The 27,770-nt window shown below is 45.7% G+C and overlaps 1 protein-coding gene and 1 long non-coding RNA gene across 6 annotated transcripts; both read left to right on the top strand.

The window, feature by feature from the left end:
* The first annotated feature begins 3,505 nt into the window (after window positions 1-3,505).
* On the top strand, window positions 3,506-9,353 carry LOC122479890. Of its 5 annotated transcripts, none has more exons than XR_006296463.1 (4): window positions 3,506-3,594; window positions 4,264-4,394; window positions 4,542-4,640; window positions 8,256-9,353. It is a non-coding gene; the product is annotated as an uncharacterized LOC122479890 (long non-coding RNA). The 5 variants fall into 5 exon arrangements; XR_006296460.1 differs by lacking the exons at window positions 3,506-3,594; window positions 4,542-4,640 and adding exons at window positions 3,604-3,843; window positions 7,854-8,039; XR_006296459.1 differs by lacking the exon at window positions 3,506-3,594 and adding an exon at window positions 3,604-3,843.
* Window positions 9,354-12,442: 3,089 nt separating this feature from the next.
* Window positions 12,443-27,564, top strand: TNFRSF9 (TNF receptor superfamily member 9). The gene is made up of 8 exons (XM_043573694.1): window positions 12,443-13,763; window positions 14,517-14,700; window positions 15,423-15,530; window positions 16,512-16,649; window positions 17,091-17,157; window positions 19,832-19,962; window positions 20,496-20,630; window positions 25,708-27,564. The coding sequence occupies exons 2-8, from the start codon at window positions 14,586-14,588 to the stop codon at window positions 25,803-25,805; spliced, it is 792 nt and encodes a 263-aa protein (XP_043429629.1). The 5' UTR covers window positions 12,443-13,763; window positions 14,517-14,585; the 3' UTR covers window positions 25,806-27,564.
* The last annotated feature ends 206 nt before the right edge of the window (window positions 27,565-27,770 follow it).

The raw sequence follows: 27,770 nt of genomic DNA, 5'->3' as shown, positions 1-27,770 counted from the left end.
AGAAAAAGGGAAAGGCAGATAGTTTTAGTTAAAGGGAAAGAGGGAATGAACCTGACTGAGCACTCCTGAGACATCTGCATCACCAACAAGATTTGAAATCGACCTGGGTCAGTATCAGTGTTTATCCAATGAATACATCACACACAGCATTCACAACTAAAGTATTACTTTTGGTAGATTGGATTATCTTTTAGAAATGTTCACTCTCTCTTGTTTCACCTGCACGAGTGGGGGATACTCCCTGCCCGTTGACTTTGTGTTTGCCCTTGTTTTCGCTAATAGAATGTTAACAGACGAGGCCCGATGAAAGTTCTGAAAAGCACTGACCTGCTCATCAGGCGTGCTCTCTAGTAGTTTTCCGCTGCCGTAGGAAGAGCTTTCCTCCAGGGCTGCTGCTGCCCCTTCAACCCGGGTTTCAGAATGAACAGAGCTGCCTCGGCCAACCCGCAACTGCACCTGAAGGAGTCACCGGAGCCAAATGGTGCCCGATAGCTCAGATTTTGTTACACCTCAGCTCAGTGATTCAACTTTAAAAGATTCATAATGAAAAACAGCAGTCTTCTGACTCAGGCCTTCCTACCCCTCAGCCCTGCTTTCCAGAGGCAAATATTTTCAACTCCTTAAATTATTTCCTGTACTTCTGTGAATACAGTTGACCCTCGAACAACATACACTTGAACTGCGTGCGTCTGCTTGTGCTCGGATTTTTTTCAATGGACGCAGTTCAGTACTCTAAATATTTTCTCTAATGATTTAACATTTTGTATTCTCTAGGTTTATTACAAGGCTACAGTATATATAAAATGTAACAAACAAAATATGTTCACTGTTATCAGGTTTCCCCCATCAACTGTAGACTATTAACAGTTAAGTCTTGGGGCACCCGGGTGGCTCAGTGGGTTAAGCATCCGACTTCGGCTCAGGTCGAGATCTCGCAGTCTGTGAATTTGAGCCCCGCATAGGGCTCTGTGCTGACAGCTCAGAGCCAGGAGCCTATTTCAGATTCTGTGTCTCCCTCTCTCTGACCCTCCCCCGTTCATGCTCTGTCTCTCTCTGTCTCAAAAATAAATAAATGTTAAAAAAAAAAATTTTTTTTAAAGGAATTGTTAAAACAAACAGTTAAGTCTTCCCGGGAGTCAAAAGTTACATGTGCATTTATGACTGCCTAAGGGGACAGGGGGTATCAGTGCCCCTAACCCTTGTATTTTTCCGAGAGCCAACTGTATTTTTAAATAATACTCTAATACTGTTGTTTCTCCTTCTTGGTTTTAGACATTGTATATTGACTTCCTGGAAAATATACTTTCCATTTCACAGATGCAGAGGTTGAGGGTCCGGAGGGGTGAAATGACTGTAAAAGGTCCTGCAGAACCTTGGTTAAATTCTCATACCAAATTTCACACTCTGCCACCATAAACTCTTATCAGTATTAGTAGGTCCACAACACTCATGACACTCTCTTAACTTTCTAGTTCATACCTATTTCTCATCACACATTTGCAGAATAAAACAAAAAAAAATTAAACCATTCACAAAAAAATAATTGCTCTATTACTGGTAGCGAAGAGGCCTCCTAATTAAGTCCTTTATTTCCGGGCAGAAAAACCTCATTCTATTCACTTCTTTTATTCAATATTTGACAAGTGTTTATGCATAAATACCAACTAAAGGACTGGCTGTTTTCGAGGAGCTTAAAATCAGTTTCAATTTATAGCAGTTGCAACATTTAATTAAAAGATACTGTTCCGCCTTGCTGAGCTCAAAATCCAACAATGGAGAAATGATGTCCATAATGTTAGTGACAGAGTTCAGGACATGCGATCTCCAAATATGTCACGTTGGCACATTATTTTGACTTAAAGGCATTTTTTGTTTTTTAATTTTTTTTAACTTTATTTCTTTTGAGACGGGGAGAAAGCATTTGAGCACAGGTCGGGGAGGGGCAGAGAGTGGGAGAGAGAATTCCAAGCAGGCTCCACAGTGTCAGTTTAAGCCCACAAACTGTGGGACCATGACATGAGCCAAAGTCAAGAGTCGGACGCTTAACTGACTGAGCCACCCAGGCACCCCGAGTTACAGGCATTTTTGTAAACAACAGGTGCAAGAAAGGTGCTCAGCTTCCCATTTTTTCTTCCTAAAAGCAGAAGGTGAAATCCCAGCACCAGGAGGAAAGAAACCTCATCAGAGAGGAACTTGAGTCTGGAAGGATTTTCACACAGAGACCTTAAAATAACTTCCTTGAGCCTTCCCTGTTTTATTTGAGTTGCTTTGCCACAATAGCCACAATTGTTCAACCCCGTATGTAAACATTTAGCTTTTGTCCCTTCTTTGTGTCATTTTCTCATGAAAGCCCCTGGGTCATGTAACACACTAAATAAGTTTGTGTACTTTCGTCCTGTTAACCTTTTTTTGTGAATTTAGTTCTCAGGCTCTGCCAGAGAGCCTAAGGAGGCAAAACTTTCGCCTGCCCAACGTTAACAGGCCACCAGTGGCCATTCTGATCCTAATTCCAAAAAACAACAATCCCCCAAATTAGCCTGATCACCATAAATAGCAAAGAAACTGCTGCCAGGTTTTCATGCCTCATTTATATTTCGCATCTCATCTCAGTAAAAGACTCATTTTCTATTAATGTGAATGTATCTTTTATGTCACTGATAGTACCTATTTAGCATTTTGTCTTTTGTTTATTATCTGTCTTCCTCTAATCCTGTGAACTCAGTAGGACCTTCCTGTCTCGGTCCATAGCCTCTATCACAGTCCCTGGCATCCATAGCATCTGAATCCATAGCATCTCTCACAGTCCCTGGCACACAGCCGGTGCTCAATACTTGCTAAGCATTATCTTAACTTCACCTAGATGTTCCTTGCTTTGACTATCGCTGTAGGCTAACACTTTGTACTACAACACTACAGTTAACAACGTGGCTCCAACCAATTTCTGATCCCTATTTTAATCTGGGTCTCCACGTCTAATTCATTTCACCGCACAGCGAACAGGAACTTTTATGGACAGTGGATAAGGTAACTTTCTTTCCATCCGTTTCCTGGGTTCACTAAAAAGGGCGAGGGCGCTAAACTGGAGTTACTGGGTGGAAGGAAGCCATTTGCGGAATTCAACGAATGTATTTTTCGACATCCACTGAAGGATGGTTCGGGGCAAGCTCCGGAGACGTCCGGCAGAGACGGCGAATTTCCCCTCCGAGCCCCGAAAGGTTAGGTCGGCGAAACAGGAGAAGAGTGGGCGAGTCCTGACATTTGAGGCAGCGCTGGCGCAAGGGGGAAATTCTGACACCGAGGCCTGCGAGGGGCCCGGGGGGTGGCTTCGCCTCTGCTCCCCCCCGGTGTGAAAGCCCCCCGAGCGTGGGCCACGCTGCACCCGTCCCACTGCCCGCCAGGAGCCGGAGGCCAGCAGCCCGCCCGCAGTGACGTCAGGCCCGCGGCCGGCGGCCGGCGCCCGGGATTGGTCGGGCCGCGCCGCGGTGGGCGGGACGCTGCGCGAGGGGGCGGGGCGGCCGGCCGTGTCCGAGGTCCAGGTCGCGCGTCCCGTTCCCTGTGGGCGGGCGGAAGTATCTGAGCGACCCGCCGGCCACGGTGGGGGTCACCGTCGCACCCTTGCGCCGCCGCGAACTTCCGGGGAAGGTTGCGGCCCGCGTAGGCGAGGCAGGAAGTTCACCCTTCCCGCCTCCTCAGCTCAGATTGGTTCCGGTGGCGGACGCCAGCGGGCGCGCGGGGTCGCAGAGGGCTCCACGGTGGCTTTGGGGGAGGGTCTGCGGAGCCCGGCGTCGGAATCGAGGCTGTGCCGCGCTCGCCTGGTTTGCCCTCACGTCTCTCCGGGTCTTGGTGGGAAACACTGCTCTGCTCTTAACTGGCATCTTACTGCTGGAAGAGACAGTAGGGTCTGATTGGGGCTTCGGTACTGGGTTATCAAAAGCGTTCAAACACCCCCCGTTTGTAAGACGTGAATAGGAATGCCCGCCCTTAGTTTGGTGAGGACCTAGTGAGATCTTACGTAAAGAAAGAGCTCAGAGGAACTGAAACGTGGCTGGTCCCTGCGGCGGTGCTTTAGTCCTGTTCTGCTGCAGTGTTTGCAGATTCCAGTGATCTCGGGATCACGGGGATCCGGGAGCCACGCCGACGTTTCTCTCACTGGTCAAAGTGATCAGCTACTCCTCCCAGCAGTACACGTGTGAATCTAGCAGAACCTTCTGACTCCTTGCTCCTGCCCTTTGACTGTATCCTGTATCCCTTTCTTTTCTCTAGCCCACTTAGTGCACGTGGGGGCACCCACGGTGAAAACAACATTTTGGCAAGCTTTGGCACGCCCGCGTAGTGCTGTGGATCCGCTGGCTTCGGCCGTGCGCGCCTATGTAGGAGATGACAATCAATAGAAGGTATGGTCATGCGTTCAAATCCCTCCACACTGGGGTTCAAACATCTTCCAAATCTTTCACGTTCTTACCTTACTCTCCCTCATTCATTTTTTCTGTTCCTTGAACATGCGCTGTACTTTACCTCCTCCATGCTGTGGCATAAAGCAGTTCCCTCTAACTGGAATGCCATCTGCTTCCCACGCCAGCCTTTCAAGCCTTTCTCCATCCTGCAAAACCCCGTTCCCTTGTCAAGCGCTCCAGGAGAAGGTATATTCCCACAGCACTTTGTCCTCCTGTTACAGAATCTGTAAGGCTGTACGGCCTTATCTTCGTTATGGGTATAAACGCCTTCCTTCCTCTCTAGGCTGTGAAGGCTGTTGGGATGGTGTCCTATCTACCTATGCCTCGCAAGGCAGCAAAATTCACTCATGAAGCATCTATTGAATGCCTGTCCTGTGCCCTGCACTGCTCTGGGTGTCCGGGACGCAGCCGTGAAAAAAACACCTCCCCTATGATAGAGCTGATGTCCAGGAGAGTGCGAGAAGACAGACAGTCAGCAATCGCATGGATGACGGTGGGTGCCAGGTGGCGATATGTGCTAGGAAGGCAGGTACAAGGGAGAGGAGATGGAGAGTCACAGGGTGGCGCTCTTTTAGAGAGGAGGAGACCTGGGTAAGATGAGGGGACAAGTCACCTAGAAAGTGAGAGGGCAGGATCTGAGACGAGAGAGCAGCGAAGGCCCAGGAGTGGGAGTGTGGTCCATCCGTCCGAGAGGGGCAGGGAAGGCCGGCTTGAGGGAGGGGCAGGACACAAAGCAGGAGAAGTGACAGATCAGGTCCTGGGCACACTTGCACCAGACATTCAGTAGATGCTTGTGAGTTGAATTTATTGAATTGCTAAGGGATAGAGAATGATTTAATGACAGTAACAATGAAACTTGGAAATTGTTTGAGTGGTATAGACCTAGTAGGCGTACCTAAGTACCCACAACTTACGCGCAGGTATGTTGGAGCTCTCATTTAGTGCAGCGTTATCGAATGGACAAGAAATCTTTTTTTTCTTTTTTTTTTTTTTCGAGAGAGGGAGCAAGTGAGTGAGGAGCAGAGAGAGAGAGAGAGAGAGAGAGAGGGAGGGAGAACCCCAAGAGGGGCAGGGAGAGAGAGAAGCAGGGCTCACGTTCACCCAAAGTGGGAGTTGAACTCACAAACGTAAGATCATGACCTGAGCCCAAGTCAGATGCTTAACGACAGCCACCCAGGCGCCCCCGAAAATCTTAGTGAAAACCAATGGTTTATGAAGTGGCCCTCCATGATAATGGAAATTCCGGAAGAAAAGGAGGCAGGTTTTGTGAAGGAAGATACGGGTTGACGTGTGAGTGGAATCATTTGGGAGACAATTCTGATCACCATTAAAAAGTTCAAAAGGAAAGAAAATCCATCTTCTGATGCTGTCTTGCTTTTGATTTGGAGGAAAAATACTTGTGTATCAGTTGACAGATATACTTGTATATCAGTTGACAGAAGTCGAGCTTCGGAAATAGTTGGATGTGTCTGTGTGTTTGTTAATTATAGAAGCACTCTCCTGCCCCAGGGCTAAGGGGAGCTCTAGGGAGAGGAGGCCAGTACTCCACAGGCAGAAGCTGGCTTTCAGCAGAAAGTCATAAGCTTCAGGATAACCTTGCTTGTTGGGGTGACTGTTCTTTCATCATAGTTATCAGCTGCAGGCCACAAAACATTTCCCTCTAAGTGACCTGTGGCAGCTATCTCTCTCCAGTAGAATTTTCAAATGCAGACCACTTGCTGACTTAAGAAGCTTTGGTTCCACGCTCTTAAATTTTGAAAAGTTAACCTAGCTTCCTCCAAAACGTGGCTGCTATTGGTTCCAGCCTTCATCACATTTCTCGAGGTTGAAATTGACTGTCAGTTTATTGGCAATCCTTCACATCGATGAGATCAGATCAGATGTGGTTTCCGACTCAGCTCACAAACCACTACGTCGGCAGTCTCGGGCTCCTTTGCTGAGTCAAATATCTTTGTGTTCATTCACAGGAACGAGTAGCTCCCGGGTTAGTCAGAGCCCTTGGCCAAATGCTAAGGGAGCCTGGGAATGAGAACACCTGGGCTCAGGCCTTGGCGTCTCCTTGCTCTAAAGGTGGCTGTCTGGTGTGCTGACAAAATGCATGCGCTCGAATTCCAGCCTGTCTGTGTTTAAGCCCAGCTCCCTCCGTGCTAGCTGGATGATCCTGAACGAGTTCCCCGACCCTCATGCCTCAGGACCCCCATATGAGTTAGGGCCGTCACTTCATAGAGTTAGGATCAAAGGAGGTCACAGAGATGAAGCTGGAACGTTGGTCCGTAGTGGACACTCTGGTGCCGCCATTAACGCTTGGCTCAGTCACTTGAGTTCTCTCAACTTCTGTTTCTTTCCCATTAGAAGAGTAACAGCAGCTCTTGCCTTGTAGACTCGTTCAGAGGCCGCGTGTTTAGTGTGCTGAGTAGAACATCAGCGACGCAGGCAGCAACCGACAAGTACTGGCTATTATTAAGTATTAGAAGACATTGATTTGTCAGTGTTGCGACCTGTCTAAATTCATTGGCGAAGGGCCCATAGGAGAGGAACACGGGAAGTGATAGACCATAAAAATGTGCCATCTTGATGGGGATGGTGAGGGATAGAAATTGTACAGAGGGACCTTTTGCCTTAAGGTGCAGCCATAGGATCTGTATAAAGACTCGAAAGAAGAAAGGAAGAGCAAATTCCCAGAGCTAAAACCAAGCATTGAGTGTCTGTCTCAACACAAGACATGAAAGGCAGCAAGGAGGCCTTGTGCATAGAGGTTGTGATCCTGGGGTCCTCAGATGCTCCAGGGGGCACAGATAACATTCAGGGGTCTATGAAGCTGGACAGGGAAAATCACATCTTTTATTTTCACTAACCTCTAGCAGAAATCTAGTATTTCCCTCAATCTTGCATTTAAAAATCCTCATAAAGAAAAAAAATGTCTTTAAAAAAAAAAAAGGGGGCGCCTGGGTGGCTCAGTCGGTTGAGCATCCGACTTCGGCTCAGGTCGTGATCTCACAGTTCGTGAGTTTGAGCCCCGGGTCGGGCTCTGTGCTGATAGCTTGGAGCCTGGAGCCAGCTTCAGATTCTGTGTCCCCCTCTCTCTCTGCCCCACCCCGGCTTGTGCTCTGTCTCTCTCTGTCTTTCAAAAATGAATAAACATAAAAAAAAATGTTTTTTGAATTTAAAAATCCTCGGAGCATAGCCAAGGGAGCGGAACCTATGATATGGCACCAGTAGAAATCAGCTATTTTCATATCATGTTACGGTTATTGCAGATACCCAAAAATACCATTTACACTCCTGATTAACCTGTAATTAGGACAGGTATGTCTTAATGAAGGAATCCATCCATTACCATACATTGCAAGTTGACTTTCAATTTTTTTTTTTAACGTTATTTTATTTTTTGAGAGACAGAGACAGAGAACAACCAGGAGAGGGGCAGAGAGAGAGGGAGAACCCGAAGCCGGCTCCAGGCTCTTGAGCTGTCGGCACAGAGCCCCATGCGGGGCCCGAACCCACGCACGCGAGATCATGACCTCAGCCGAAGTCGGAGGCTCCATCGACGGAGCCATCCAGACAAGCTGGCTTTTTAAATATTTGGTGGGTATATTTCCAAACAACTGGTTTCCTCTGTAGTCCTTTGTATTATATTTTACAAACTTAAGAAGAGAATTCCATGAGGGGTCCACAAGCATAGAGTCCGCAGGATTAAAGGGTACTGAGCACAGAACGGTGAAGAGTCCTTGTTAAGAGCAAGGGCTCCAGAGCCAGCCAGCCAGCCAGGTCTGAACCCTTTCTCTGCTCCTTCCCGGCCAGGTGACATTGGGCAGCCTACCCGGGTTCTCCGTGCTCCGGTTCTCTCATCTGCAAAGTAGGGACAGAGGCTGTTGGAAGGTATGATTGGCATAATCAATGTAAACACATACAATAGAGCCTTGCAGGAGTAAGCCCGCAGCAGGTGTTAGCAACCAGCACAAAAGCATCTTATGTGAGCCCCACGGAAGGGAAACTGTAAAACTTAGGCTGGGGTACACCCACCAGCATGATCTCACAAGGGAGAGGGGAGGAAAACGTTAGGTCATGAAGAGGGAGGCAGACTGTGAGACTGGAGTTAACAAACTCGTTTGTTCATTGACCCATTCATTCATTCATTCATTCATTCGGCAAAGGTTTCTTGAATGCCTGCTTCGTGCCTCTCAATATTGTCACCGACGTTTGCGGGGCCTGGAGCAGGTGTAGGAATGGCACTCGCATACCGTATCACACGTAAGAGTGGCAAATCAAGCGGACGACGTGTTAGATGTGTTCTGTTTTTCTACTCCAACAGAGAAGTCTTCAAAAGAACAAAATAAAAATAGCGTTGTTTCTATGTGACCAAGTTGGGAAAATATCGATGATGACTGAATTTAATTATTGCAGATGCCTGAATGTACTCTGATGGTCTGGAAATGTTTAAATGGGTGGTGAAGACACAGAACTCGTAAACTACTATCTGTTTGCTCCATACGATTTCTTTCTCTTGCCTGCGTTTCACTTGTTGAGAACTTCACATAATCCGTGCTTTGCTGACAGTACTGACTTGAAGGAGTAAAGGAATAAAATATAATTGTACTCAAAGAATACAGGCTTGATATGCGTGTGATGTAAATTGTAAATGTGAATATGCAGAATTTTTCAATTCAAATTATTTTTGGTTTTCGAAAAGTTATTCTACTAAAAGCTTTAAAGTTATTAAGATAAAATTATAATTGATACATGTCAAATATCTAAAATTATTTAAATATATCTGAGGCTTTTTATTTTTGAAATGTAATTAAATTCCATTAAATATTTTTCACAGAAATTTAAACCTCTGCAATTGTGAGGTTCAATGTCCTTCTTGTTGATTTTAGTAAAGAACCAATATTAAAATTCTTTTCTTAAAAATGTTTATTTATTTATTTAAGTAAGCTCTGTGCCCCACATGGGGGCTCTGACTTCGGCTCAGGTCACAATCTCACGGTTCGTAGGTTTGAGCCCTGTGTCGGGCTCTGTGCCTCTGTGCTCTGGAGCCTGCTTCGGATGCTGTGTCTCCCTCTTTCTCTGTCCCTCCCCTGCTCGCGCTGTCTCTCTCTCTCTGCCTCTGTCTTTCTCTCAAAAATAAATCAAACATAAAAAAAATAATATGAATTAATGTTGCAAAGCCTTCCTCAGACTTCGTGTGCAACTGTTACAAATCCTGTGCTGATTCACAAGGACTTTCAGAACTACAGGAACATAAATAGGACCAAGAAGATGGACACTCGGGACTTCTGGAAACTACACTGGCCACAATATTCTTGCAAAATAATAGATTATGTGGGAATCGGTTACGTGCCAGGTATTCGAGACGGATTTGGCTTTGCCAGTCGCAGCACGCTGGGGCTCGCTGTGTCTGCGCTCTGAGGCTAGTCGCCCAGCACGGGGATGCTGTCACCATGTGATTCCAGGCCCTAGACCGAGAGCGGTGGGGAAGTGTTTATCTTGATGAGCTCAGATAGTGTGTGCATCAGGTGAACTACAGAATCTGCCCATGACGGTTTTTATCAAAGAAGAATGTGGCGACACGAACGGCGGACAATTCCTTAAACACCGGAATCAAGCTGTGCGGAGCCTTCAGTGGATTAGTTCTGAAAATGGTGGATTTTGTGTAACATGAGCTGGTCAAGCTAGCCTTGAGAATCTTTTCTCTAGGTAAAGACTTTTGTGTCACTAGCGCCGCTTGAAACAGGGAGCTAACTGCTGTGCTGGGAAATGACAGACGTCACTTTCAGAGGAGGCAGTGTGTCTGCCCACAGACTATCCAGAACGTAGCTCCGTGAGCAGCACTGAGTTAAATGAAAATACAGTCCAGTTAAATGTCATGCTGCAGTGTTAAACCCAGAGCACCACATGTAAATGAGGAGGTCACCTGGTTAGATCGTGACTTTGAAAGTGTTAGGTGATCAGCAGTGTCATTTTTATGCGGTATGAAACTCCCACGGGGCGAACTCTGATGAAATCGCTGCAGGGGATCCCACAATGACCACAGGTAAAGTGGCTTTTGGAGGACTCTCAGACTCTGGGAATAAATTCTGTAGACAGCCCGTGCATTTTCCTTCTCTTTTGCTACTTGCCCTGGTTGCTTTACAGATGATCAGCATGGGAAACTGGGGGAGGGAAATTTTAAAGTCATAAGTCACATAATAACAGCTCCTTTCTTCTTGAGAACTATGTGCCAGGCACTGAGCTAGGTACTTCACGTTCAGTGTCTCATTTAGTCCTCACTAGATAAGGATGAAGTACAGTGTTATTGTATGTGTAAGACGTGATTGGAAAAATTGACTCACGGAGGTTAAGAAATTTGCCCAAGGTCTTATGACCATTAATTGCAGAGCCTCGATTCAATCCAAGCCAGTCTGATGGCAAAGCTTGGGCTCTTAAGCAGCTGCCATACTCTACTGGTCCCATTATGTGGAGGACAGTGTGTGTGTGTGTTGGGGGGGGGGTACATAATAAAATTGGACTAAGGGTAGCAAATGAAAACCACAATGAAAGGCCACCTACCAGGATGACTATAACAAAAAAATTTTAACTAAAAATAGGGGCGCCTGTGTGGCTTAGTCGGTTAAGCGTCTGACTTTGGCTCAGGTCATTCATGATCTCATAGTTTGTGGGTGGGAGCCCCACGTCGGGTTCTGTGTTGACAGCTTGGAGCCTGGAGCCTGCTTCGGATTCTGTGTCTCCCTCTCTCCCTGCCCCTCCCCTGCTTGCACTCTGTCTCTGTCTCTCTCAAAGAATAAATAAACGTTAAAAATTTTTTTTAAATTTTTTTAATGTTTATTAATTTTTGACAGAGAGAGCATGAGTGGGGGAGGGGCAGAGAGAGAGGGAGACACAGAATCCGAAAGCAGGCTCCAGGCCCCGAGCTGTCAGCACAGAGCCCGACGTGAGGCTAGAACTCACAGACCGTGAGATCGTGACCTGAGCCGAAGTCGGATGCTCAACTGACTGAGCCACCCAGGCGCCCCTAAAAAATTTTTTTTTTAAATACGCTTAAAAAAAAACAAACGGAGGGCGCATGGGTGGCTCAGTCGGTTGAGCATCCAACTCTTGATTTCAGCTCAGGTCATGATCCCAGGGTGGTGGGATTGAGCCCTGTGTCAGGCTCCACACTGAACTTAAGATTCTCTCTCTCTCCCTCTGCCCTCCCCGCTTCCCCCACCACTCGAGCATGTTCTTACCCTCTCTCTCTCTAAAATAAGAAATAAAAAAATGAAGTTCTGATACACACAAGGACGTGAGTAAACGTGCTAAGCGAGAGAAGCCTGATGCAAAAGACAAGACACTGTATGATTCTGTGAACAGGGAGCATCTAGAACGGGCAGATTCACAGAGACAGAAAACAGATTGGCGGTTACCAGGGTACGCTGGGGAGTGACTGACTGCTCATGTGTATCTTTTTGGAGGGATGAAAATGTTCTGCATTAATATACTGATGATAGTTGCAAAATCTAGTGAATGTACCAAAATGCACTGAAATGTACACTTTAGTGAAATTTGGGACACCTGCATGGCTTGCTCGGTTGAGTGGCCAACTCTTGGTTTTGGCTCAGGTCATGATCTCACGCTCATGAGACAAGCACCGTGACGGGCTCTGCACTGACGGCATGGAGCCTGCTTGGGATTCTCTCTCCATCTCTCTCTGCCCCTCCCCCGCTTGTACTGTCTCTCTCTCAAAATAAATAAAAACTAATAATAAAGCAAAATAGTGAAATTTATGTTATTTGAGGTATATCTTAATTAATTTACTTTTTAATGTTTATTTGTTTTTGAGAGAAAGAGACAGAAACAGAGTGTGAGCGGCGGAGGGGCAGAGAGAGAGAGAGAGAGAGACACAGAGTCCGAAGCACGCTCCAGGCTCCGAGCTGTCAGCGCAGAGCCCGATGCGGGGCTCAAACTCACGAACTGTGAGATCATGATCTGAGCAGAAGGCGGACACTCAACCAGCTGAGCCCCCCCCCCCCCAGGCGCCCCGTTAATTTTTTTAAACGGAGACTTCAGATCAGGTCTCAGAGGTCCTTGAATATTGGGCCCTCTGGACCATGGGATCCAGCTTTTCTTTCCACTTTGTTTTGTTTTGTGGACAACAGGGAGCCGCTGAAAGTTTCTAAGGAGCACGGTGGCATGATGGGAGTCGTGGAAACATGTAAAGTGCTTAGCACATAGCAAGTGTTTACTAAGCATTAGCTCCCTCCTCCCCTCTCTTCGTACCCCATCTCTCCTGGGGGGAGACCCCAAGCCCCCATGTCTCCTGGGGGGAAATAGTTCTTTTCTGTTTGGGTCCTAACAGAAAACCATCTGTTTTCGTTGAAACCACTCTTGCTGTACAGTTCCCTTGCTTGTCTTCCTGAGGGCCCCTAGCCTCTCGATACTGGACAGGTTCTTCTTAGTATCTCTGGAACACCCTCCTCCTCTTCCTCCTGCCTGACCACCTCCTCCGCCTCTCCTTCCCCTCCTCTCCCCTTCCTCTTCTTCCGTTTGGAAAACAAAAATGGAAATAATGGTTTTCTGAAAAACCCTCGTAGCTCTCAACTTTACCTAAAGTCATCCGCCATATAAGTTCTATGCTACTTCTCCCTCCTCCTTCCCGCATCTCACCCACACAGCAAGGAGCCCGGTAGAAAGGAATCAGGTTGACCTGGGTTCTAATCCTGGCTCCCCGTCCTGCTGATGGTCTGGCTAGACTCATAGGCTCAATGTTCTCATTTGCATAGTGCCGTTCTAATGATGATGATATCAACTCCTGGGGGTCTTCTGAGGACCGTATTCATTAAAGGGCTTATGCGATGCCTGGTACATCAGTGCACTCAATGAGTTACAGCTATAGAATCATCACGATTATACAGGTAAGAGGCAGGGTATGGCGAAAGTGCCGGTATTTATCTAAGAGGTGGGCTTCATCCCTAACACCTCAAAGATGTTCGGGACCCATTAAAGGTTTTGACATGGAAGATTCTTTTAAAAAATGACAAAACCCTTTTCCCAAAGTCATCAGAGAGATGTCCTAACAGTAGAGAGCTGCTTCCAAGAAATGGTTTGAAGTGCCATTATCAAGTGGGGACGGGGGCTCTAGGGGATTTTGGGGTCAGCAGATATCAAGTGAGCAACCTCACAGAGTTGTGGCGGGGATTTCCCACGAGGCCCCGCCCCCGGCTGAGTCACCAAACTCTTGGGTTTGACCTGGCAGCTCTCCTCAAGAGTCAGAACCTCGCAGCTCTGAAGATCAAGGAGTGGAAAGTTCTTCACCAGCCCTGAGATCTCAAGGTTTGTCCGTTTGGGGCAGTCGGGGGAATGGAGTCGGGGTGGGGACAGAGGCTTTATTCTGTTTCTCCAGGTCTAGACTTTTTTCCTTCCAACTTCTAATAACTGTTGATCCATAGCCTATTACATAAGGACCAAGAACCTGGCCTCAGGAGATTTCATTCTTCTGAGCTTTGTTACTATATGAGCTTCAGACCTCAAAATGGGCAAATACATGTCTATTAAGAAAATATGATAATCAGCTGAGCAGAGAGGTGCTTCAACATTTTAGCGATTCGGTGTGGAGATTTTCACGTATTGTTCTGACAAGGGGGGAAGAGTAATAATGAGATGCCTTCCCACTGAGCTGAACTGTCAGATATGACTGCAGATTGTCGACTAACAGATTGTCATTTTAAGAACTCTGTCTCAGAGGCAGCAAGCAGCTGGCATTGTTGAAATCTGGACGTCAGTGCTAAGTGTCCATGAAAGTCCCCAAAAGTTCTTGCTATTGCTATTTCTGCATTTTGGCAAAATATGTTGGAAAGCGTGCTCTTAGACTTTGGCCAGCCTGCACAAGGCTGTGTGTGTAGTCAGGCCTGTCTGATCATAGACACGTCTATGAATTCGCCACCTTTTCCATAACATTCCATCAGCGATTGTTTCGGAAAAAACCCCAAGTTACAGTCTTATGGAATTGCAATGGTAATGGTCCAAATGCAGGTGATTCTAAAAAGGAGGAACCATCTCATTCTTGAAATGTTTTACCTTTTGCAGAGTGGTATTTGCGAAACCAGCTACTTTGACTAAAATCCTTCTGGAATCTGCCTTGCTTGTATCCCATCTATGCAAGATTTCATCATGGGCAATGGCTATTATAACATATTGGCTACCGTGTTGTTGGTCATGAATTTTGAGAGGACGAGACCAATGCAGGATTCTTGTAGCAAATGCCCAGCAGGTAAGAACCAAATTAGCATGTGTGTTTGATCTAGCCTGTTGAACACCGTGGTTCGGTTAGTCTAGTAGTCAGGGCTAATGAGCTCTGTTTCAATGATGTTGTATGAATTCACTTACAAATATTTCTTGGATGCTACAGTTTAGCTGGGTGGACATACCAGCCATGTCACTTACTCTCTTGTGCCCCAGCTTTGTCCTCTGGGGATAATAAAAGATCCTATCTCCGAGCTTTGCTGGGAAGATCATATGACAGGTTGTGAACCGTGCATGGCACATGGCAAGACCTTGGTAAGTGTCAGCCTTATCTGTAAGGATCTGTGCTCAGCAGGGGGCACAGCAGGGCATAAGCCGTGGCAGGAGGCTTCACAGAGTAGGGAAGAGCAGACACACGAACGTTGTTAGTATACTGATCCCCTGAATCGGTCGTATTGGTCTCCTGGGGCCATCAAGAGATATCATTGTTTTTTGTTCAGCAGAGGAAGGAAACTGTGCTCTTTCTGTTGGTTTCTCTGTTGCGATATCTACACTTCGTTTAGTTGTAGCTCTGTGGCTATGCTAAGGGCAATATTGCAGTTCTAGAAAGTCCACCAAAAGAAAGTGTAGGGCTGCACCAGCCAGAGACGAGAATCATTGGTTCGTATCTAGTTTTCCTGTCAACGTCACGATACTTCGGGCAATGCCTGTCCATTGTCAAACACGTACAGCCATTATCCACCTTCCTAGGTACTTTCTGTGAGAAAAACAAGGATCACATCTGCATTGCTTGCCCTTCAAATAGTTTCTCCAGCACCAGTGGACAGAGGGCCTGTGACATATGCAGGCAGTGTGAAGGTAAGATTCAAAAGATGTATTGTTGGGGCGCCTGGGTGACTCAGTCGGTTGAGAGTCCGACTTCGGCTCGGGTCATGATCTCGCGGTCTGTGAGTTCGAGCCCCGCGTCGGGCTCTGTGCTGATGGCTCAGAGCCTGGAGCCTGCTTGGGATTCGGTGCCTCCCTCTCTCTCTCTCTGCCCCTCCCCCACTCATGCTCTGTCTCTGTCTCAGAAATAAATAAACACTAAAAAAAAAAAAGATGTATTGTTTACCCGGACCTGTGTTGGGAGGACAGGTTCTTATTCCCTAGTGTGTTGATTTCGATGGAAAGTGTTAAGTGTTAAATAGGCTGGTTCCTTTGTCAAAAGGCAAGTCCAGTAAAATAATTCACTGTAAAAGCAATAATTTGTGGATTGAGCTTTTAAATATTAGAGGAAACACATATTTGACAAGAGAGAAGCTTTTAATTGGGAAGATGTAAAAATGTCTTCTGTAGAGATTTAAAAAGAAACTTTATACTTGAAGGTCATTAGGAACATTGTAAATAGAGTGAGCATGTGGCTTTTTTTTGTTTTTGGTTTTGTTTTGTTTTTTTTGCCTTGTTTTGTTTTATTTTTGTTTTTGTTTTTTGTTTTGTTTTTTGGGTTTGTTTGTTCTTGAGCATGGTTTTTTGTTTGTTTGTTTTTTTAAATCACAGAACAGGGGCGCCTGGGTGGCACCGTCGGTTAAGCGTCCGACTTCAGCCAGGTCACGATCTCGCGGTCTGGGAGTTCGAGCCCCGCGTCAGGCTCTGGGCTGATGGCTCAGAGCCTGGAGCCTGTTTCCGATTCTGTGTCTCCCTCTCTCTCTGCCCCTCCCCCGTTCATGCTCTGTCTCTCTCTGTCCCAAAAAATAAATAAACGTTGAAAAAATAAAAATAAAAATAAAATAAATCACAGAACATAAATTTTCTTCCTGGGTTCAGAGGTCAAGTGTAATGTAACACTGGGAAACTTTGTAGGTGTTTTCAGGACCAAGAAAATGTGTTCCCCCACCAGCAATGCAGAGTGTGAGTGCATCTCAGGATTCCACTGCTTGGGGGAAAGATGTACCATGTGTGAGCAGGATTGTAAACAAGGTCAAGAATTAACCAAAGAAGGTAAGTTCACTCTTCCTCAATCTAGTGCAAGTCTGTTCTCTAGATGTATGTCATTGATTTAGGTCTTGGTCCTTTGAATATAAAGTAGAACATAGATTAGTAGAACATTAAAGTAACACACAATGCACCACTGAGTCAGGTCTATGATGTTTACAAAATTATTTTGCAATCAATGGAAAAAACTTGAAATTTCAACATTTGTTATTCACCAGGATTATGTATTTTCATACATTCTCTACATATATATAAAATCCTCTATGTACAATTAGAATGAAAATTTTAATCATCTTGGGGGTTCGTTTCCAGGAGCATTGTTGAACAATCTGTGTAGATTGTACTAAGTTAATGCCTTTATTATTATGTAATTATGTTCATCTCAGAGAGAGCTATAAAACCATGAAAATATTCCCTTTCTTATTGTTGCTTTAATTTTTATGCAAGGTTGTAAAGACTGCTGCTTTGGGACATTTAATGATCAGAAACATGGGACCTGTCGACCCTGGACAAAGTATGTATAATTTCCTTTTGCTTTCAAAATAAAAAATCTGGGTTAACCTTTGTGGTTTTTTTAATGTTTATTCATTTTTGAGAGAGAGAGAGCCAGAGTGTGAGCAGGGGAGGGACAGAGAGAGAGACACACACACAGAATCCGAAGCAGGCTCCAGGCTCGGAGCCATCAGCACAGAGCCCGACGCGGGTCTCGAACTCACGGACCGCGAGATCATGACCTGAGCTGAAGTCGGACGCTTAACCAACTGAGCCACCCAGGCGCCCCTCTGGGTTAACCTTTTTAAAGAAAGAGAATGTTTTCACTGAAGCTTGTAAAAATCTATCCAGTATACAGGGGCGCCTGACTAGCTCAGTTGGTGGAGCGCGTGACTCCTGATCTCAGTGTTGTGAGTTCAAGCCTTTATGTGGCCTTGGAGCCTACTTAAAAAATCTATCAAGTATAGGTATAGAAGGACATACGAATAGAGAGCATGGGAGCAGTATGAGGTAATAGTGATTTGATGCGCAAAGTGGGCATTTTCTCCAGAAGCAACGCCCAGAGCATTTAGCTCAGATTTGCTGGAACTTTGTTACTATCAGCCCCTCAGCCCCAGCTGTTCTGTTCTGTTGCCTTCCAATCTCTTTGCTGCCTCTTACTTTCCTCATCGATCAGCCCATCTTCAAGTACAATGCCAGCACTGAGAATTGTACAGGAAGGGTAAAGTGTATTTCCTACCCCCAAAAACATAACATCTACCTGGGCAGACACGACCATCACAGATGTAAAACAGCCAACAGCATACATGAGAATATGCTTGTTGCCTTGTGTGATCAGGACCAGAGCTACTCAAATTGTGGTCCATGGATGGGTGCTGACCTACAGACAGTTGGTTGTCCGTGGCAAGAACACCACACACATTAAGAATAAACATGTAGAGGGGCGCCTGGGGGGCTCAGTCGGTTGAGCGTCCAACTTCGGCTCAGGTCATGATCTCATGCTCCGTGAGTTCAAGCCCCGCATCGGGCTCTGTGCTGACAGCTCAGAGTCTGGAGCCTGCTTCGGATTCTGTGTCTCCCTCTCTCTCTGGCCCTCCCCCCGTTCATGCTGGGGCGCCTGGGTAGCTCAGTTGGTTAAGCGGCCGACTTCAGCTCAGGTCATGATCTTGCGGTCCATGAGTTCAAGCCCCGCATCGGGCTCTGTGCTGACAGCTCAGAGCCTGGAACCCGTTTCAGATTCTGTGTCTCCCTCTTTCTGACCCTCCCCATTCATGCTCTGTCTCTCTCTGTCTCAAAAATAAATAAACGTTAAAAAAAATTTTTTTTAAAAGAATAAGCATGTAGAAACTTTTGAGGTAATCGGCAGAGTCACCTAATAAAAATTTAGGCCTTGTATTTTGTATGCCTTTGTTCTTTCTTCATTTGATTTTCTGGCTAGAAAATCTTTATTTTTATTTTTATTTTTTTATTTTATAAGTAGGTTTCACACCCGGTGCAGAGCCCAGCACGGGGCTTGAACTCACAACTCCCAGATCAAAACCTGAGCTGAGATCAAGAGTTGGACGCTTCACCAACTGAGCCACCCAGGCTAGCCACCCTTACTGGAAAATCATTTTAATTATTATTTTACATTTACATTCTTAGGTTTTACAAAAATATTGGTTCATACAGATTGGAAAAGTGTTGTTGTTTTTAACGTCTTATGACACAAGTAGTTCAGAGAAGTCAGCGAGTCTGCGTGGAAAGTGGGATTGAACTGGGCTTTGGAGAATGAGTGGGTTTACATTAGGTAAAGGGACAGGGGAAAAGAAATAAGGACAATGATGATGATGGTGATGGTGACGGTGATGATGATAGCTTCCATTTATTGGGATGTGTGGGTCTGGGTTCATAGAGTCCAGCCCATAAAAGTGTGTCCTTGGGGCCATTCATTTGCTCTTCACAAAACCCGGGGGGGCATGTATTCCTTATTTTGCAGATGAGAAAACAGAGAGATTTTCTAACTTGCCCATGGTCATTCTGCAAAGGGACAGACCCTGGGTTCAAACCCTAGTCTGTCTGATGCCAACAGGTCCTAGGGTTAAGAACTCCTAACGCTTATGCCAGGTTGTCTGTCCTTCATATATGCCAGACATGGTCAGATACGTTTAAGAAATTAAGGGTGATCTGGGGCACCTGGGTGGCTCAGTCGGTCAAGTACCCGACTTCAGCTCAGGTCATGATCTCGCGGTCCTTGGGTCCAAGCCCCATGTGAGGCTCTGTGCTGACAGCTCGGAGCCTGGAACATACTTCAGATTCTGTGTCTCCCCCTCTCTCTCACCCTCCCCCACTCATGCTCTGTCTCTCTCAAAAATAAATAAAGATTAAAAAACTAAAAAAAAAAAAAAAGAAAGAAACGGAGGGTGAGAGACTAACCAGTCCCAACAGTGAACCAAGCTGTCATGGGACAAGGCTCCGCAGCCTGGGAAGAAAGAAGACTCCAGTTAGGTGGGCAGAATAGGATGAACTATGGAGAGCCGTAAAAGCTGGAGGAAGCCAGCCAGTCAAACGGGCATTTTCCACAACATCTTTATGAACCCAGACCCACACGGCTTCGTCACTAGGCTGCTTTATTGGATGGGAAATGTCAGTATTTTTAAAGAGAATGATCTGTACCTAAATTAATTCTCTGAACTCTTTTCATTGGACCGTCTAAGCTGTTCGTTGGATGGCAAGTCTGTAGTTGTGAACGGGACGAAGGAACGTGATGTACTCTGTGGACCAGCTTCGTCCGACTTCTTTCCACGTACAACCTCTGCCACCATACCCGCCCCTGCAAGAGATCCAGGTAGCTGACTCCTTGCTATTAAATCGGAGGGAATGTATTATGGCTCTTCCGATCGGAATCGAAGTCTCCCCAGTGCCGTGATGTCTCACGTCTCTGCCTACAACAGGCACCTCCTCCGTGCCTCCCTTCTTATATCCTGGCATCTAGAAGCCCACCAGTTTTCTTCATCAAGTGTTTGTCATGCAGTTTGACACACACCTTAGTAAGCAGAGCAAGGTGAGACTTGACCCAAACACCTCACCTTTGATAATGCGAAATAAAGGCGGCTATGGAGTCCCATATTTTCTATATTCTAGAGAAGCCAAAGCACTTAATGTGTGTGGGCCTCTAGGAAAATTACTTAGGTTTTTAAAAAGAGGTCTCTTATACGCAGGCAAGTTGATCAGGTTAGCTGGTTCGAGATGTCCAAGGTACCACTTGTCTTTGCGAATGGGGGTTTACCAGTGTAACCTATACCTATGTAGATATGAGCATATTTGCAAAACTGTGTATCTGCATGCATTTTGCATTTTTCCTTTTGCTCTTTTTTGAAGGTCCTACCTCCCAGATCCTCGTCGTCTTCCTTGCGCTGATGTCAGCTGCCGTGCTGTTCCTGGTGTTCTTTCTGGCACTCCGTTTCTCTATTGTTAAACACAGCAGAAAGAAACTCCTGTATTTATTCAAACGACGTAAGACCAACACAATTGTATTTGTTATGAGCTCTTTTGAGGCAAGAGTGTTTATAGCAGAAAGGAAAAGTTTCTTTTTGGGGGGTTAGTACAGCACAATGGTTTCGAGCAGGGGCAATTTGGCAATTTGGCAATGCCTGGAGACAGTTTGAGTGGTCACAACCTTGAGGGGGTGGAGGGCACCTGGTGAAAGGAGTCAGGGAGGCTGCTAAAATCCCACAATGCACGGGAAAACAGAGTTATCCCCCCTCAGCTCTTACCAAAACCTCTGATTTAAAGAGTTATCCTTCCCACCTTCAGCCCCGGTTACAATGGAGTTCTTTATAAAAATGCTTCGGGAGAGTAGTGATGGGCAATTAGTGAGATGCGATGAACTGTAATCCATTTTTTAAGGTTTTAGGTCGTTTACACAAACTTTCTGTTTTGAAATAACTATAGGTGTACGGGACGTTGTAAAGACAGTACAGAAAAGTCTCGTGTGCCACTCATGGGGTTGCATCCTCCCTAACCGTAGCACAATATCCGAACTGGGCAGTTGACATTGGCGTGTCATGTGTGCACAGCTGTCTGTCACCTGATCACGCGCGTGGACTGGCATAAACTCCGGCGCAATCAATACAGAACTGTCCCCTCCCCGCAAGGATCCCCATCCTGCAGGTCCCCTGTGGTCACATCCGCTTCCTCCCCCCGCCCCAACTCCTGGCAGTCACGAGTCTATTTCCTACACCTGACACTCTAAGAAGGTGATATAGATAGAAGCATGCAATATAATAAGTGGATTATAAGCGTGTGACCTTTTAAGAATGGATTTTTTTAAAAATTTTTTTTAATGTTTTTATTTATTTTTGAGACAGAGAGAGACAGAGCATGAGCGGGGAAGGGGCAGAGAGAGAGGGAGACACAGAATCGGAAGCAGGCTCCAGGCTCTGAGCTGTCAGCCCAGAGCCCGACGCGGGGCTCGAACTCACAGACTGTGAGATCGTGACCTGAGCTGAAGTCGGACGCTTAACCGACTGAGCCACCCAGGCGCCCCAAGAATGGATTTTTTTCACTCAGGTCGATGTCCCTGAGATCCCGAGGTCTAATGTGCCTCCACAGTGGCCTTTTTTGTTGTTTTTCCTTTACCATCGACCAGCATTCCGTGGCATCGTTGAAGCTCGGTTTGTTTGACCATTCACCTACCGAGAGACATTTTGGTTGTTCCAGTTTCTCACCATTGCATGTAAAGTCTTTGTGAGTAATCGCGCACAAGTTTCGCGTGGACTTACACTTTCGTATCTCTGGCATAAATGCCCAGGAGGGCAATTTCTGGGTCATATGGTAGGCGTATGTTTGTCGTTTGAAGAAACTGCTCAACTATTTTCCAGAGGAGTCGTGCCCTTTGACATCGCACCAGCGGTGTGAGTGATCACGTCTCCTCATCCTTACCAGCATTTTGTGCAGCCACGGTGTCTTACGCAGCTTTTCGAAGAGGCCTACGGTGGTGGGTTACTTCGGTCTTCAGTTGCCTTGCCCTAGGGAGCGAACAGACATCTTTTCATGTACTGACTTTCCATCTGTGCGTTTTCCTCGGTGAAAGGTTCCTTCACGCCTTCGGTCTGCTTTCCGATTGGACTTTTGTTTGCCTGTCTTACTGTTGACATTTGAGAGTTCTCCATATCTTCTAGATGAGGCCTTCGTCAGGTGTGTGGTTTCATTGTTTGGCCCCACTCTGCAGCTCGCCTTTTCTTCCTCTTCCCAGGGTCTTCTGCGGAGAAAAAGGTTTTACTTTACTTTTATTTTTTTAAAGACTTTATTTTAAAATTTTTTTTTTTCAACGTTTATTTATTTTTGGGACAGAGAGAGACAGAGCATGAACGGGGGAGGGGCAGAGAGAGAGGGAGACACAGAATCGGAAACTGGCTCCAGGCTCTGAGCCATCAGCCCAGAGCCTGACGCGGGGCTCGAACTCCCGGACCGCGAGATCGTGACCTGGCTGAAGTCGGACGCTTAACCGACTGCGCCACCCAGGCGCCCCAAAGACTTTATTTTTAAGTCATCACGACACCCAACGTGGGACCCCACCTCACAACCCTGAGGTCAAGAGTCGCGTGCTCCACCGACTGAGCCAGCCAGGTGCCCCTAGAGAGAAAGGTTTTAATTTCGATAAATCCAACTTGCCAGTTTTTTTGTTTTGTTTTGTTTTAATTTACGGAGTCACGTCTGAGAACTCTTCAAGTTCTGGATCGCAAAGATTTTTACTCTCCCCTGTGTCATCTTCTAAACGTTTTACATTGAAATCCATGGTTTAATTTTAGCTAAGTGCTATAGAAGGTGTGAAAGGGTTACATCAGGAGTTTTTTCAGTGTTACCTATTCATTTATTTATCTACTTACGTTGCCTGGGGACGTCCACTTGTTCCGGTATCACTTGTCGAAAGCATCCATCCTTCTTCAGTGAATTGCTTTTGTGACCTGGTCAAAAAATCAGTGGGCGGTACTTGCGTGGGTGCTATTTCTGGTTTCTGTCTTTCGTTCCACTGATCTGTGTGCTTATTCCCCGCCCATACCACACAGTCTTGATGACAGCAGCTATAAAACAAGTTTTGAGTTTCGGTAGAGGGGCGGTGGGTTCTTGCCACTTTAGTCTCCTTTTTAAAAATTGTTTCGGCTGTCCTGGTCCCTTCTCATTGCCATACAAATTTTAGGACAATCTTATCTGCATCTACAAAAAAGTCAGCTGGGATTCTGAAAGCAGTTGTGTTCAGCCTGTATATCAATTGGGTGAGAACTGATGTCTTTACTAGGTAAAGTGTTCCAGTGCAACAAAATATGTCTCTCCAATTTATGTATATTTTCTTTTATTTTTTTTTATCAGCATTGTGTGGTTTTCAGCACGGAAGTCCTGTACGTATTTGGGTAACTTTAGGCCTTAGCATTTAAAGTTTCTTAACAATTGCAAGTGGTCTTATATCTTAAATTTTGGTTTCCACCTCTTCATTGCTACTATTATCGGAATACAGTTGATTTTTGTAACTTGATCTAGTATCCCGATTTTGTTGAACTCACTTGTTTGTCATGGGAGGATTTTGTGAATTCCCGGGGATTTTACACGGACCATCATGTCATCTGCAAATAGAGACGGTTTTATTTTTTCCTTTCCAAACTGTATGTCTTTTTTTTTTTTTTTGACTTACTGTGCTGACTAGAACTTCTTTTTCTTTTCAATTTTTTAAATATTTACTTAGTTTTGAGAGAGAGAGAGAGAGCGTGAGCAGGGGAGGGGCAGAGAAGGAGGGAGACACAGAATCTGAAGCAGGCTCCAGGCTCTGAGCTGTCAGCACAGAGCCTGACGCAGGGCTCAAACTCATGAGCCGTAAGATCATGACCTGAGCCGAAGTCAGATGCTCAACTGACTGAGCTACCCAGGAGGCCCATGTGCTGGCTAGAACTTCTGGTGTCAAATTCTCTTAGTTTTTCAGCCGAGAGTGTCTCGATTTCCCCTTCATTCCTGAAAGATACTTTCGCCGGCTATTGAATTTGGGCTTGCAGGGGTTGTCGCCGGCCCTTCAGGTCACATGGGGCTGGAAGACATTCCCCACAGCAGGTGGAGCTGTGGTTCAGCTCCTTGCCTGGGCCTGGCCAAACCCCCTTGCTCGAGGGTCTGAATTAGGCAGATTTGCACCCTGTCAGCTTCCCTGTTCAGGGTGAGCCCTCAACTTGGCTCTGCAGAAGAACAAAGCTACTGGTCGTGTTTGCTACTCGGGCTTCTCAAGTACGTACTCCGTAGGCCAGGATCTGTGCGCTGGTGGCCGTAAGCGCCTCCCCCTTCTCCGCTGCCGTCAGATTCCCAGTGGTTGGACCCTGAAGATTCCTCTGCCATCCCAGTGGCGTGAGATCAGAGCAGGGGCTCCCGCAAAGCGGCCCTAGTGCTGGGAGAGGCTGGTGGTCCCCTGGGGATTCTCTTTTCTTTGGCACTGGAGGGGCCGGAGGCTCAGGGAGAACCTCTCTGTGTGGTGCTGTGCTGGCCTGATGGAGGGGCATCGAGGTCAACAGCGGCTGCTTCTCTCACTCTTCTAATACAGTCTGTCTTGACCTCTGTAGTGTCCAGGTGGGGCATGCTTCGGCCTCACACCTGCGTCCTAGGGTTCTGCCAGTGGTGTCTTGCCCTTGAATAGTCTTTTTTTTTTTTAATTTTTTTTAACATTTATTTATTTTTGAGACAGGGAGAGACAGAGTGTGAACAGGGGAGGGTCAGAGAGAGGGAGACACAGAATCTGAAACAGGCCCCAGGCTCTGACCTGTCAGCCCAGAGCCCGACGCGGGGCTCGAACTCACGGACCGCGAGATCATGACCCGAGCCGAAGCCGGCCGCTTAACCGACTGAGCCACCCAGGCGCCCCAACCCTTGAATAGTCTTTAGTCGTTCTTCTTGTGAAGGGGAAGCAAAGTCAGGAGCACGCGCGGTTGCCGTCTGGGTGAGGTCACTCCCTTCGGTGATTTTTTATAGTAAGGAGCATGTGATATCGAGGCAGGTGCTTTTGCTTCGTCACGCTACTAAAAAAAAAAAAAAACTCAGTTTAAGATGCCGAGCTGCTCGTTGGTAACACAAATTACTTCACACCAACGCGTCAAAGGAAACCTGGGAGCGAATGCGCAAATCAGTTCTTTCATTGCAGAGATGGAAGTGGTGGGAGTATCTAATATCTTGGGCCATAAGCATTTTCTTCAAAAGAAAGTGTCTAGGGTGTAATCGAAGCACCTCAGGACTCAAATAAGCACCGCTGAATTGAAACTGTGCTTGCGTTCGGGATATGACTAATTTTATGCTCCAGTGATTCACGCTCGAGTTTTTAAGCCCTTGCAGCAAATAAAGACAATCATTGTTCAGGGCCAATAAGAGTAACTGGCAAAAAGAGATTGCAAACGATCCTGAGAAAAAGCTCTTCCGTGCGTGCTATCGCTTTTCTTGTCGATGAACTTGTTCAAAGTTGAGCGCGGTTGCTAGAAGATGTCCCGTGACTGTGATTTATGGAACCGGGCTGTTCAATGGTTAAGGCCAACAACAAAAGATGACTCACTTTTAAATTACTTTTCAGCGTTTATGAGACCAGTACAAACCGCCCAAGAGGAAGATGGCTGTAGCTGCCGATTTCCAGAAGAAGAAGAAGGTGAATGTGTTCACACTGTTCTGTGAAGCAGCCGCTGGGACTGTCTTGAGAAGAATCAGCACAGAAACATGAGTGATCCCTCTATCGTAGCTTTCTAAATCGAAAAAGACCATCCTAGATAAGACTCAGGATTACCCCCCAAGTTTTCTCAGAATGCTAACAGGTTGGCCTTTAAAAAATGTATCCCTTTTAAGTGGATGTGTGGGACCAGGACATTTTCTAGATAATGTTTAATAGCCTTGAGATGCTTTCTTTTCTTTTCTTTCTTTCTTTCTTTCTTTCTTTCTTTCTTTCTTTCTTTTTTTTTTTTTGAATTCTAAAGAGACTTATACTTCAAATGAAATCACGTGGGCCAATGGTCCACCTAAAATGATAATCAAGTTTAATTCCGTTTTGTGTGTGTGTGTGTGTATGTGTGTGTGTGTGTGTGTGTGTGTGTGTGTGTGTGCTAATAGGACAAAAAGCCATAAGATGCAGGAAATACCCCCAACCAAATCTTCCTTTGGTTCAGACATTCGACACAATGAGCTCTACTAATGTGAGGAGGGAAATTATGACAGGGCCCAAATTTGAGGTCAAGGGCAAAATATCTCAGACCTTCAGGAAGAGTTTTGGAAAGAGTTCGGATGTCTTTGCACATCTTGTGGTCCCCTCCACCCTTGTGTCTTCTGCTTTGTGACTCTCCTCTCTGAGACAGGGTTTATGTTTTGTTGTTGTTGTTGTTGTTGTTTAATGTTTTTTTTTTTTTAATTTACTAGTGAAGTGTAATTGACAAGCAATGTTATATTCGTTTCCAGTGTAGAACATAGTGGCTCAATTCTGTACATTACTCAAGCTCACCACGATTATAAGTGTAGTCCCAATCTGTCACCATAGGATGTCATTACAGTGTCATTGACTGTACTCCCTGTGCTATACTCGTCATCCCGGTGCCTTATTTATTTTACAACTGGAAGTTTGTGTCTCTTGAGCCCCTTCATCTGTTTTGCCCATTAAAAAGAATTGGCTTATGTGTTTTTAATTCTTAAAACCATTAAACATAATATTTGATATACTAATCGAGGAAACGGGTAGGAATGAACAATTCTAGAATGAACACCCGTGAGCCCGTAGCCCAACCAGGGTCCGAGAGCAGAAGTTGCCAGACCCCGAAGGACCAAATCTGAGGCTTTGTATGGCTTCTGAGCTAAACGTGATTTTTACATGTTTAAATTGTGAAAAACAAATCAAAATAAGACTAATATCTCATGACATGTATGTATGTATGTATGTATGTAAAATTAAAATTTCGGAGTCCATAAATAAAATTTTATGGGAACACTCAGCCACACTCAGGTGGCTTTTGCATCACAACAGCAGAGTTGAGTAGTTGTGCAAGAGACTGTATGGCCCACAAAGCCTAAAATATGTAACATCTGACCCTTTATAGGGTCAGGGTCAAGGTCAGAGCATCCTCTCTGTGTTGCTTTTCCTCCCTCATCTTCTGCCTACCTCTCCACCTCACCCCCAGGCACCGTCTCTCAGGAACATCAGTTCGATCGATTCCCTTGCTTTAAAAAAAATCATTGCTCACATATTTATGTACTCCAAAACTACGTTATTTAGTTTTGCTTGTTTTTTAGCCTTATGACAATGATATTACACTGTATGTGACTTGGTTTAATCACTCAAAATTCTATTTATAAGATTCATTCCTATAATTGTGTGTAACTAGAATGCATTCATTTTAACGATTGTATAATTTTGCAAATATACCATAATTTATCAATGCGTTCTGAATCAAAAGATATGTGAGTCATTTGCAGGTTTTTTTTTCCAATTATAGGCAATGTTGGTATGAATTTTTTTTTAACATTTATTTATTTTTGAGATAGGGAGAGACAGAGCATGTACGGGGGAGGGTCAGAGAGAGAGGGAGACACAGAATCTGAAACAGGCTCCAGGCTCTGAGCTGTCAGCACAGAGCCCGATGTGGGGCTCGAACTCATGCA

Source organism: Prionailurus bengalensis, chromosome C1 (genome assembly GCF_016509475.1).
Source record: "Prionailurus bengalensis isolate Pbe53 chromosome C1, Fcat_Pben_1.1_paternal_pri, whole genome shotgun sequence".
Lineage (NCBI taxonomy): Eukaryota > Metazoa > Chordata > Mammalia > Carnivora > Felidae > Prionailurus > Prionailurus bengalensis.
Note: the sequence above shows the minus strand (reverse complement) of the source record. Positions and strands in the feature narration are given on the sequence as shown.